At 38.7% G+C, this 13,229-nt stretch overlaps 1 protein-coding gene across 3 annotated transcripts in view; it reads left to right on the top strand.

Annotated features, from left to right (window-relative positions):
* The first annotated feature begins 5,599 nt into the window (after positions 1-5,599).
* LOC137992767 (BLOC-1-related complex subunit 8 homolog) overlaps positions 5,600-13,229 on the top strand; it is a 14,765-nt gene continuing 7,135 nt past the window's right edge. For all 3 annotated transcript variants that reach the window (XM_068838277.1, XM_068838276.1, XM_068838275.1), the window contains exons 1-7: positions 5,600-5,728; positions 6,077-6,130; positions 7,693-7,805; positions 9,580-9,644; positions 11,688-11,733; positions 11,870-11,928; positions 12,869-12,941. In XM_068838277.1, the coding sequence (XP_068694378.1) occupies positions 5,656-5,728; positions 6,077-6,130; positions 7,693-7,805; positions 9,580-9,644; positions 11,688-11,733; positions 11,870-11,928; positions 12,869-12,941 (483 nt within the window). In that variant the 5' untranslated portion in view covers positions 5,600-5,655. The remainder of the gene's footprint in view (positions 5,729-6,076; positions 6,131-7,692; positions 7,806-9,579; positions 9,645-11,687; positions 11,734-11,869; positions 11,929-12,868; positions 12,942-13,229) is intronic.

The following is a 13,229-nucleotide window of genomic DNA, read 5'->3' as shown; positions in this document are numbered from 1 at the left end:
CTACAGTCTTTGTCTTTCCTCAAAGAGAAATTAATATGATGCTAATTTTTACCGTTTATTTGTTATACAAAAAGTCAGTGTTCGTCAGTAGATTGTCCACCGTATTGAAATCAATCGTGAAAGCACAATACTAAAAATCGCCGACATTTTTTAGCAAAATGATGATTGTATGGAATCTTAATTTGCACAAGCAAGTGACCTAAATCGTTGGTTTCTTAGAGACGGTTCCTGCACCCGATAAATATAGTCTGTCCGCCGTTTCTGGCTGTATTTTGATTTTTTAGTCTCATTCCCTCAAGAGGCGTATCAGTTGATTCAGTAACACCGAGCACGATCTCGTATGTGGTATTGACGTGATCTGCGCTTGCTAGCCGTTATCTGAAAAGGTCTACTGAGCCATTTGCAGGTCAAAGTCCAACAAAGTCCAACTTGGGCATATACTCCATGGCATTTTCCAATTAAGTCGCCCATGTATAAGCACATCTTGTTCCAGGCTACCTGAACTTCTTAAGTTGCTCAAAGAGCTGCTTCCGAGCTGCTTAACTTACACGATATCCCAGGCTTGACTTTCTTACATACGGTTACTTATTTAAAGTGTTGAAATATATACATAAATAAGTGAAAGTAAAACTACAAGGTGAAAACATGCAATTTGACACAAGAAGAACAAAATATTACCCAAGATTCACAATAGCTGTTTAAAAAGAAAATCTGCGGTTTTGGGTCAATGTGGGCTCAAATTTCCGCATCAGGAGTCAAATGTCAACGGTTCGTGATCGGGAAGTGAGAGAGTGGGTTAAAATCTGGTAGGTTTATCATAATATGAGTGATTTTAATTTCCCGGCCATCTTCGTCTACGGCAAGCCTTTGAAAGAAAACAGAGATGAGAGATGGTTTCATGCACACTGGGATGCCTGAAATGTTTTGTTGTAAACAACATGGTGGTTCATGAGTGAAGTTGTCTATCTGGCCTTTCTGTGGACGAATTCCGGGACCTACCGCAATTTGGGCAAGTTTTGAAAGCTAAAAATTTGAATCGATGCTGTACTTTGCTTGCAGGACTGGGTGGCTCCATTCATCCCCTAGTTCCCAATCCCTTACCAACGTTGGATCTTTGACGACAAACAGTTGTCAAAATTGTTGTGCAAGGTATAGCCTTCAACAACGTTTAGGAGGTAGAGCAAGGGAGAAACTTGGCAAATAAGTTGTGGTTAGGAATTCGAAAAAGTAACTTAGAAGTAATCAGATCTAAGACGGCGACGTTTCTCAAAGGTGTGGCGTGATTATTCTAGTTCAACTTTTACAAACTATTCGAACTATCCAGGAACTGAATTGGGAGGAACAATGTTTAACGGCTAAAAAAGAAATTATAACATTAGTCCCGCGTTGTGCGCTCGCGTCTATATTATCCAAAACTCAAACTTATACCTTGAAAGGAAGCTGTCTTGTTAAACGACAAGACGTGGAAACGTTGGCTTGCAAACGAAATAACTGATCTACCGATGTTCCTTCCTCTCCTATCTTGCTTCTTCAAAGAATGCAGCTCCAGATGGAAGCCGGCCTTGACAAACTTCGGTTTCTTTCCACGTGGTCTTCTTTTCAGGTTTATAAATCTGCCATTAGGCTCGTTGAATGTAAAGCTGATGATCCCTTTCCCCATTTCTCTTTTTTTCCTCTTCCGAGGCAGCAAAAGCTGTCGAGGAGTGAACATAAAAAAGGATAAGATGGTCATTCTTGAGTCAAGATAGCGTAGTGGCCAACATGACTTCGTTTCGTTTTTTTTCTCTTTTTTTCGCATAGTTTGCTTTGGGGTAGAGGAGCTGGTGTTAAGAGTCCATCATCCGAGAGTATGATTTACCCAAATTGGCCAAGTCCCCATCAGCGTCAGAAAAGTGTCTGTTTTTAAACCAAGTTTGCAGCAAAATAAACAATAAAATAAATCGACTAAGTCAATGTTGTACCCATTTCAAACCCTTCGGGAATAAAACCTTTTTGTTTTAAGTATTTCCATATCACTTAAGTGTGAACGCTACATTTTAATGCAAATATAATACACAAAGAATCTTACCCCTGGGAGTGCTGTTTTTTGATAAACCACATGTGTTATTGACAACTGGCAGGCTTCAGACCGCTAAGACAATAATGATGAACACTGTTAATGACCTCGCGAAAGTTTTGCTTTTGTGCAAAGTAATTGAGGCCAATCGAAGATTACAGACTTCTTCAAAGCCACTTGAACTTTCTAATCCTGTGGTAGTACGTGTAAAGGGCCGTAAGCTACTATATAGATACTGTATTCCATCGTATTTCACAAGAAGCCATCGCCTTGCAAGAAACTGTAAAGCGTCAGTGTTAAGGATGTAAATAACTGTAAAAACTCGGGTTGATTTACAGCAGGATCAAAGGACTGGTACAGTATTCATTTAGTTGCACCATAATCGGACCCTGCCCCGTAAATACGACCAATTTTCCATGGCTTAACGGTGGTCGTATTAACGGGGTTCCACGGTATTTAAACAAAAGTCTTGGCAAAATAAGACAGCGCTGTTGAAATGAGGTTGTGGTTTTGTTTGTCATTGCAAGAAATGTGTTGCATGTGGGTGTGCTGAGAGGGGAATATTAGAGTCTCGTAGGTGATTATCGAAATTTCTCTGCGATGATTGGTTGCGCTTTAAGTGATTATTATGGGATAATCACCAAAGCGCTTTTTTCAAAATGGCCGCAAGCCACTTTGTCGAGGTGACAGACGAAGAAATGAATTGTTTTAAAGACAATGCATATTTTTCAAATAATCACCTATGTAATTATACTAAAACAATTATTCGGTGAATATCGGTGAATAAAAACCTTGACTTCGACCTCGTATGTAAGCTGCGACGAATTCTCGAATTCACCACTTTTACCAAAATGCATTACGTTTAACCAGAATGCATTGCATTCAACCAGAATGCACTGCGCCACGAACAACCTAAAAAAATAAATAAACAGCCTCTAAGTAAACAATAACAACCTAAATAAATAACCTAAATAGCTTGCGTCGTTTCGTGGCAGTAAACTCCCATACTTTCATTCCCTCAACACTGGAAACTAAAATAAGTCCCACTGTTGCTACGTTAGTACAGGTAATCATCGTACGGTTTCGAGTTCAATTTGGAATTAATTTGCTCTTTGAGTTTTTTAAAAAGCTTTTTGAGTAAGTGCAAATTAATTCCAAATTGAACGAGAAAAACCGTTTGATTACTTACATACTGTCATGACCTTGAAGCGTTTAACTCTGGTTGAGAGCTGGGATTTTTTGAGTTTAAAAATTTCCTTATTTGGATGTAAAGCCCTGGGGAAACGAACGCGCAAGTAGTCGCAAGTTCACAACTTGCGTCTACTTGCGACTCCGTTTGGCCAGGCCTTGCGTGCACTTGCGTTGACTTGCGATGACTTGCGCTCACTTTGGTCGAGATCAAATTTTCCCGCAAGCCGACGCAAGTTTTTCACCGTTTGGCCACCCAACCCAAGTCAACGCAAGTTGGTTGACCAATCAGACTAAAAAAAAAATTTTTTTTTTGCGACTTGCGAGTACTTACGAGGGAACTTGCGAGTCCGTTTGGCCACCCAACGCAAGTCTCTACGCAAGTTCAACTTGTGGCTACTTGCGAGTACTTGCGAGTCCTTTTGACCAGGGCTTAACGTAGCTCGTGCATTGCCGCGCGTGCAGCATCGATCTTATTTATGTCCATATTTGGGCATAAAGTTGGTGTCATAAAATCCCCAGCTTTGTTTCAAGGAAAAGAGTTGCAAGTTACAAGCTTCAAAGTCATGTGCTTTTGTTTCTTATTAATAATATAAACATGAAAAAATTCGCGTAGAGGAAGTACCGGAAGATCTCATTGCAGACAGGAAGAAAGCATTTGACATGAATTTGGTTCGTGTTCCTCGATTTCCAAAGCTGTGCTCTTTTCTTAGCACCAAATCTTCCAGACAATTAACCAAAACGACGGACCTTTCTTGATTTAATAGTTTTTTCTTCTTGCTTTTTCTTTTTCATTTAGAAATTTACGTGGCATACCGATCTCGTAATGAGATCCACCTTCCCATAAGCTTGCCGTGGGAGAACAGTTTTGCTGTTCCCAACCCAGCTTACCACATGTGTTGCATGTGAAGCTGCCACTTTAAGGAGTGCCTATAACACACCCGCCTTGTATGATCTTTACGCCATGCAGATGAGACCCAGCAAGGCCGAAACAGCTGTCCATAGCTGCTATTTGACCTGGTGAAATGGTTGTGCACATGCATAGGTGATGTGTTGGCCACACCAGGTTGGTGTTGGCGTGTGTATGGCAAGCCAATTGTAGCAATATTCAAAGAGAGTCTATTTTATTTCAAATCAACGCAGAAATTTATGTTCAATATACTTTTTTTTGGTTCAACTTCCGATTTTGCATTCAACACTTTTATTTCGTTCAATGATTTATTGCACAGCGGTTGACCACTATTGCCTAGTCCCTCTTGAAAGTGTTGAACTCAAAATGTGCTCTTGAAATTTAAAAAGAAAAGGTTGAACCGAAGCGATCGCATGAAGGATACCAAAATGTATTGAATGCAAAAAGTGTTGAATGCAAAATCGAAAGTTGAACCAAAAAAAAGTATTTTGAACATAAATTTATGCGTTGAATTGAACTAAAATAGACTCTTTGAATTGAAATATTCATTTATTGAATATTGCTACAATTGGCTTCCCATACCCGTGTGTCACCTTGCATTTTTTGTTGTTTGTTTTTCATTTGATTTAATCAGCCATTTTTTCTCTCGTGAGAAAACTTTTTTCAAAGTTTCCGCATCAAAAATTGCGCCAACATTTTACGTGATATGATTGGCTTTAAAAAATTGCTATTGTCTTTCAACCAATCATGATCCAGAATTTCGATGTGTAATTTGCACTGGTGTTACACTTTAACTTTACTGCTCTTAGCCAATCAATATCGAGTAATTTTTCATGTACATTATTGACAACAATGTACGACAACATCACTATCTATTAGATAAACTAGTTAGAAATGCAAAATCTGGATGTGTTTAGCTTTGCTGACTTTTTACCTCGATGCATCGCGCTTTCGACCAGAATGCGCTGCGCAGCGACTAAAATGCATTGCCCTGTAGATTCTGTATTGATACTGTTTTAAGCAGGTACAATTTTTCAGGTATTTAACATATTCTTTTGACATAACACAGAAAGCCATTGTAGTTACTAGAGATGCATAGCTTACTCGAGGTGCTTAGCTTACTTTACTTGCTTAGCTACTAGAGACGCTCCTCCAACTTAGAAGGTGGTTTTCGACATCATTTTACCTCGAGCCCTTTCTAAACCAAGTGAGGTGCTTTTATATTGTAGATCATGTTATGTGCTTTTTTTCCATTTTTCTTGCCATCTTCACACTGTTTTTGAAAATGAAAAGCCTTCAAATGCTAGGATTACAGTGGTTACTAAAGGAAGAGGTGAAAGGCAGTTGCTTTTCACATCAGGGAAATTCAAAGATACAGTGACCGTGATAGCAAAGCATGGGACTTGGGTTGCCTGTGTCACCAATTTCCGGAAGACTGGAGCAGTGGACAATGTAATGTGAATTATATGACGGGTGGTGGAAGGGAGCCGTATTCGTGCAAATGGCAGGACTCACTGAGATTTACACGGCGAAAGCCATGTTAGATAGTCACATGGCTTTGGGTGTCAAATTAGGTGAGTTAATGCTTTCTATTTGCCTAATACTATGAGTTGACGAGCTGAAATGCACTTCCGATGATATCGTTGACCAATGGGAGAATAATAGTTGGTGGTTGCAATCAACCTCCATCGAAGTTGTCACAAGCAACCGTAGTGGAGAAAGAGAAATGCTATGTTAATCGGTTTGCAGTTCATTATTTATCCTGCAGTGAAAGTCTCAAAACGCGTTTATTTTTGCTCAAAGTGCCAGGATGAGATTGTTTGGGAAACAGTTGAATACTACATGGACATGGAAGACTTGTTTCAATGGTCGATTTGTGTGTATATGTACAGTACTGTAACAGTGTATTTGTCATTTCACAGACCTTGGTGGTTTGCAGGCGAATAATCAAGAAACAGAATACAAATTAAAGAGAGGTAAATTTATCAAATGCTTTTCGAGCACTTGGCTGCCCGCAGTCTCTTCGTGGGGAAAGGGAGGGAGGGCTTGCATCGTTAATTAATTAAGAATTTCTGATGTTGTCCCCTTGATGTGATGCTGAGTTAGCTGTCAAAAATCAGTCAATCAGCTAGGTAGTAGTTTGACAAGGTTCTCCTTATTGCCACACATCTGCATGCCAGTGGTCATCCAATGCTTGACTGGAGCCGGAAGCTCTCTGAAATAATAGTCCATTTTACGGTTGTGTGCTTAGTTACCTGGCCTATGAATGACAGTGAGGCTGGAGTTGACCTTGTTTTGATAGAAACCTCACTGCTTTTCTGATGTAAATTATCACTAATTAGCATGACAACAACATCATTAGCATAAAAAAAGGAGGGAGGTCTGTAGCATGACAAGGTCAACACCAGCCTCACTTTCATTGAAAGGCCAGGTAACTAAGCACACAACTGTAAAGAGGTTTATTATGCAAAGGAGTGTATATGTGGCCTATGCCTTGTATTGGAGATACTTCGATGTGAGAATTGTATGTGAAAGAAAGGTTATAAAGGTGAGGTTTGTTTGCATAGAAGTTAGGCTACATACGAATTTTCTACCAGGTGAAAAATTTGACTGCACAAATTATATCAGTTTTTTCTTTTTTCATGCAGAACTGAGGAACCAGATTAAAGTTTAACCTTTCTCAGTGGTTTTACCATCTGTTCATGTGCAGAGTGCTACTTTATGAAATAAAAAATGGTTTCTTCATGGGTTCGAATCCTGTTGACGCCACATGAATTTTTCTGAATTGTTCGGTTATCATAAGTGGGAGGATCACTTTTCCATATTAATTGGGAACCCTGTGAACCCTGTGTGCAGTTGAAAAATTGCCATCTACATTGTACATCAGAAGTGACTACATCATGAGATAAACAAAATACTTCAGCACTAGTGAATTACCTCCCTCCTGCATTTCCCCTAGCCAATTCCAATGAAGAAATTTTTTGGAGTATATTACCAACGCTCAAAAGGAGTATAACTTTTTTGTGTTTAGTCTCTTTTGCCTTGGGCAAGTAGGCTGTATTTTCTGGTGTTGTAGTGTAGACAGCTAGTGGGTAAAATCTGTGTGTGAAGTGTCATCCTTCAGAGCTCTAGAAGGGTTAAAGAGTACAATACACTCAGGTAGTTTGTTGGGTGGATGTAGCACTGATTTTGTAAACCCTTTCTTCTCCAGGGATCCCTCTCACCAGTAGGGGTTGGTCATTGATGTGTACATGTATATTATTTTCTGTTATTACAGTGTAGATGTTGCAGGTCATGTTGTTGCTGAAGTCGCAAGCTTGTTAACTTGAAGTCAACCATGTTTTCGCAAACAATTTAGAGAATGGCCAAGGTAGGTTTGGGGAAGGGGGAGAGGTTATGTCTTCCCCATTCCCCAACCTTCTTTCAGCTGTATCTTTAAATTGTCTGACACTAACAGAGAAGCAACTGCCAGTAACCTAGTGTGTTGTGTGATAGAAAATCAAAATGGTAGCTGAATTTTGTCAACCTTTGTATCTAGTTACAGAAAAGTTCCTTGAAAACATTCACACAATGTTGAATGAGCCATCAGTTGGGCTTTACAGGGTGCAGGAACATGTTAGGCGATCTCTTCCTCAGCTTGTGGACAAAAAGGTTCTGATATTTATGCTGTGGTTTAAATTTTTTCTTAGTTAAAAATTTTTCAAACCAGTTAAAATTTGATTTTTCTTTGTCTAATATTCACTATCACAATCTGAAACAAAGGAGTAATTAAAATTGAATTAGATTGTGAATTAATGCGAATAAAATGTAATAAATGCAAGTTAGTTAGTTAAAAATTTTTCAAACCAGTTAAAATTTGATTTTTCTTTGTCTAATATTCACTATCACAATCTGAAACAAAGGAGTAATTAAAATTGAATTAGATTGTGAATTAATGTTTTAGCCAAATGTACGCAGTATTAAAAATTATTCAGAACCATGAAGCCCTGGTCAAACGGACTCGCAAGTAGACGCAAGTAGCCACAAGTTGAACTTGCGTAGAGACTTGTGTTGGGTGGCCAAACGGACTCGCAAGTTCACTCGCAATTACACTCAAGTGGCAAAAAAAAACTTTTTTTTTAGTCTGATTGGTCGACCAACTTGCGTTGACTTGGGTTGGGTGGCCAAACGGTGAAAAACTTGCGTCGACTTGCGGGAAAATTTGATCTCGACCAAAGTGAGCACAAGTCAATGCAAGTGCACGCAAGGGCTGTCCAAACGGAGTCGCAAGTAGATGCAAGTTGTGAACTTGCGTCTACTTGCGAGTCCATTTGACCAGGGCTTAACATAATTCACTCAGTGATGGGCAGCCAGCGTAGCAGGTGGCTTGGCAAATTTTAGATGCTTCTTTCCAGCGGGGTTGACTTTCGAGTGATTGTTTTAAATCGGGAGGTGGGAAAACCTGTTAAACGTTAAAGGTAAGTTGAAATTTCAGTTTGATCATGCAAATTTTTTCCCAAGCTAATTAACTGTATTGCCTCCAGTGTTTTCACAAGGTGCACTATGATTGGTTGGGAGTTGACATCAAACCTGTGCTTGTCACACATGATTGGAAAAGGGAGGTTTGAAAATGTTGTGGGGTTGATTGCAGGTGGTTCTCCTCACCCCCTCCCCCTTTGTTTGCTTTTTGCATGTCCATTTACGTTGAAACGATCACTTGAAAGTCAACCCTGGTGGAAAAGCCTAATATTCACCAAACCGCAGGCTACATGTAAGTGATGGAAGGTGCGTCATGGTGGTACTTTCCTGCCAAATTACTGCTTACATTTCCTCTTACTAGTGGAGAAAGAATCCTGTACTGCAAGTCAAGACCACATTTTTCCTCTAAACTTTTAAGTTCACCCTCAGATTTTAAATTTAACTGGAAAAAACATGGATCTGTAACATTCTGGCTTGATAAGACAAGGCTAAGTTTAGTAAGATTAGTCAAGTATTATACATGTACATACAAAATTGAAAAAGAAAGTGTTAAATTAAAATTTAGTTGGTATTGCTGTGAAAGATAACCTCCTAACTTTGCCAATCATAATTTTTGTGCCTGCTCTCTGAGGGAACAGTAAATTTCTGGTGAAAAGACATTTGATCAAGTGATGGCTCTCGTGTACCCAGGAATTAAAGGAATCCAAATTCTCTTAGCAGAGGTGATACCCCTTCCAATAATTACATGTACTAGTTGACTGTGACAACAGGCTGCACTTTGCAAAGGTGTACATTTTGTGCACTGGACTGCAAAAGTAATGGTGAGACCCCATGTTTTAATTCATGCCAGTTCTTAGCTGTTTGTTGGAGTGTTTGTTTCCAGGAACCAAAGAAGTTAACATTTACTGTTTATTTTTGTATTCTGATACTTCGTAGTTGTGATTTAGTCCATTTTGATTCTTGGCAGATTGAAATGCAAAGCCTTCATAAGAAGTTGGAAGGGACATCTTATGATGTTGAATATTCACTGAAGTATGTTCTTTCCCATTCCTTTATAAATTCTCTACAGTTGCCCATGTACAATAATTGCTAAGCCAATCATTACTCTAGAAATTATTGCACAGTACATAACGGTACTCCCAGGCTAGTCATGTGTGATAAATACCAGTGGTGTACATTACTGTTTCTTTCCTTTTGAACAAAACTACTTATCATAGCGACAAATATCTTGGTTCACATTACTTGTTATGGTTAGATGTTTGTTTATTGTACCCAACTGCAATATTAACTGTCATGAATTGCTGGGAAGGTCAGCGATAAGCATACTATTAGATAGTAATGTTTATACACAACACATAAAGATTTAACAGTCGCAAAGTATTTTGGCGTATTGGTTCAACCAAGTACAGGTCTCAGATCGCAGTGACAGGGAGTATTCTATGGTATGTGAGGGGTGGATGTCGCTGCACATTTTTGATGAACCTCTTACAGGTTGAAGCTCATCCAGCTCTAAGCATGACTGTCTAGGCCTGCCATGCTCAAGGCATCAGCGTACTCTATCTTACGAAAACTTAATATGCCCCAAACTATTCTCTGGATGGCTTCCAGGAGATGTATTCTAAATACAGTGCCGACCAGACAGGGGAATTATATTTGGTACTCTAACTGATCTCATTAAGCTACAATAAGCTAGCACAAAAATAGCCTGCGTAGCAAGCGTTCCTGTTCGACAGAAGAGCTTCGAAACGATTTTCTGCAAACTGGCCGCGCGAAAGTTGGGGCAAGAGACTGAGGGAACGCTTGCAAGAAGACCCCCTATTTTTGAAAAACCCATTCGCCCACGAACGGGGGCTTCTGATTGGTGCGGCACAGTCACAATGATTGACAGGCGACAAATTTCGACCAAAATATTTCTTATTATTTCTAGCGTGACAAAGACGATGGCGGAAGATGTGAAAGGTTTTGAATCGTGTGTTGAAGCTGAGCGAATTGGTTCTCGGTTTTACATTGAAAAGGGAACAAGAACTGTCAGTGCGCCATCTCTTTAACTGTATAGATGTAATGGCCGTTTTGCCAACAGAATTCGGAAAAAGCTTAATTTTTCAGATGTTTGTCATGATGCGCGGAGTTCGAAATAAAAAAAGACGAAGAACAGGCTTCTCGAGTATCATCATGATTTCTCCATTTCAAAGCATCATACGCGATGAAGTAAGTGGTTGAGGTAAATTCTATGGGAATGACAGCCTTTGATTTAAATGACAATCTGGACTGCTCGGGCGATATCCATCAAAGAAGATTCAGTATTATTTATGCGTCAGCTGAAGCCGTTGTGGACAATTAAGCGTTTCCATAATTCACTAAAAGCAGAATATTCGTTATGTAACAGAACTTTGGTGGCGCTTATTCTTGACGAAACGTTTGGACTGGACTGAAGTAAGCTTTTTGTTCGCTTGCAAAAGATACTTTATATTTACGCAGGATGAATTAATGAAATGCCTGCGAACTATAGGAACCATATGTTTCAGGATCAAGCAAATAAACTGTATTCGTCAAATGGAGAAATCACGATGATACTCGAGAAGCCTGTTCTTCGTCTTTTTTTTTAATTTCGAACTCCGCACATCATGACAAACATCTGAAAAATTAAGCTTTTTCCGAATTCTGTTGGGAAAACGGCCATTACATCTATACAGTTAAAGAGATGGCGCATTGACAGTTCTTGTTCCTTTTTCAATGTAAAACCGAGAACCGATTCGCTCAGCTTCAACACACGATTCAAAACCTTTCACATCTTCCGCCATTCTCTTTGTCACGCTAGAAATAACAAGAAACATTTTGGTCGAAAATTTGTCGCCTGTCAATCATTGTGACTGTGCCGCACCAATCAGAACCCCCTGTTCGTGGGCGAACGGGTTTTTCAAAAATAGGGGGTCTTCTTGCAAGCGTTCCCTCAGTCTCTTGCCCCAACTTTCGCGCATCCAGTTTGCGGAAAACCTCTTCTGTCGAACAGGAACGCTTGCTACGCAGGCTAGCACAAAAGTTATAATGAAAATTAAACTTAACTGTTTTTTTTAGAACTGTCCAGTCCATGCAAGATATTCCACACTTCACTATTATACAGGTAACTGTTGTGTTATGCTGAAGCTACAGGGTGTTTTGGTTACTTTTGGCTACAAATCCCAGAAAGGTATCCCTTCTGGGTTTTGTTATTGTTATAAATTGATTTTGGAATGACAGTAGTGTTTTTTTCTTTTTAGGAATGCCTTAAGAGTGCAATTGCTTCCAAGAAAAACCTGGACAGAAGAAAATTAGAAAGGTACCTAAGACAGCACTAGATTCACAATTTCTTTCATACAAGCTTAGGATAATATTATTCATTGTTAATTTTAAAATTTACCAGGAAACTCTACTTAAAAACTAAATGGTCAACAACAGTAATAATTGCATTGTTTAGGGGCAGTGAACAAAAAGAAAAAAACTAATTTGAGGTAAATGTAATTGGACATAAGTTTCAGTGGGAAGTGGAATTGCATTGTTTAAAGGCCCCACCATCAACCGGCAGGCTTGTTGACCGTTTGCTTTTGTTATGAAAATTCACTTTCCTTATGGTATCAATCTGATTGGATGAATTTCAGCTTTGGCTGGATTTTCTTATATAAAAATAATTATTGTTCGGCTGCACACGGCCTCTCAGTTAAAGATGGGCCTTTTTAATGATTGTCTTTATTTCAAGGAGAGATGGTATGGCCAATTAGTCAGAGCGTTATGTAGAAGCAATGAGAGAAAAATAAAACAATGTTAAATTTGATAATTAGCAACTACTCAATGAAGTTGTAGAGATTGCTGTTTAGTTTATTACATTTATATACTTTGTAAATAGGCATTTAAGAAGTTAAATAAAGGGTAATTGAAAAAAAAAACAAAAAAAAAACAACTATTCAGCGAAGTGGAGGTGGCTAGTGGTGGATATCACCACTACTGAGGTGAATACATGTAGTTGTCTTAGTATATACCAGTACTAAAACAGTTAGATTATACATTGTAGCACAAAAAGATGATTTTAATTAATTTATTCCTCCAAAGATCACAACATTTCCAGGTGCAAATTCCATGTGACTTTCTGAGTCCAATATGAATAGCAAAGGATATCCAGAGTTTGAGTAGCCAATCAGTGCCCGAGTTCAACTCTATCCACTGTTTTAGTATGTACTAAATAAGATTACTGGTATAATAAAAGTCTGAATTATTTTGGTTAGGAGTGGCAAAGCTGTTGATGTATCAAATGATCCAGATGTTGATGATGAACCTGAGGTCCTAGAATCAGTGGAGGTAAGCATTACTGAAGCAATTATTTGTAATGTTACAGGAATTGTTGAAGTGAAAATTTAAGATATACCCTTTATTCTTGAAATGTATGGTCAGTTTCGTATAATTTTAGTGAGGTTTTCTTTATAATTATCTTCTGTATATAAAACAACACCGCAGTGTCTCTTCTTGACCCCTTCATGTATTGAAATGTACATTGATGAGGAAAATAACTTAAGACTCCTAGATACACATACATGTAAAGTAATTATATACAGTATGGTAGGGTATTATTGATTCATTCAGTTTAAG

This window comes from Montipora foliosa, chromosome 2, assembly GCF_036669935.1.
Source record: "Montipora foliosa isolate CH-2021 chromosome 2, ASM3666993v2, whole genome shotgun sequence".
Taxonomy (NCBI): domain Eukaryota; kingdom Metazoa; phylum Cnidaria; class Anthozoa; order Scleractinia; family Acroporidae; genus Montipora; species Montipora foliosa.
Note: the sequence above shows the minus strand (reverse complement) of the source record. Positions and strands in the feature narration are given on the sequence as shown.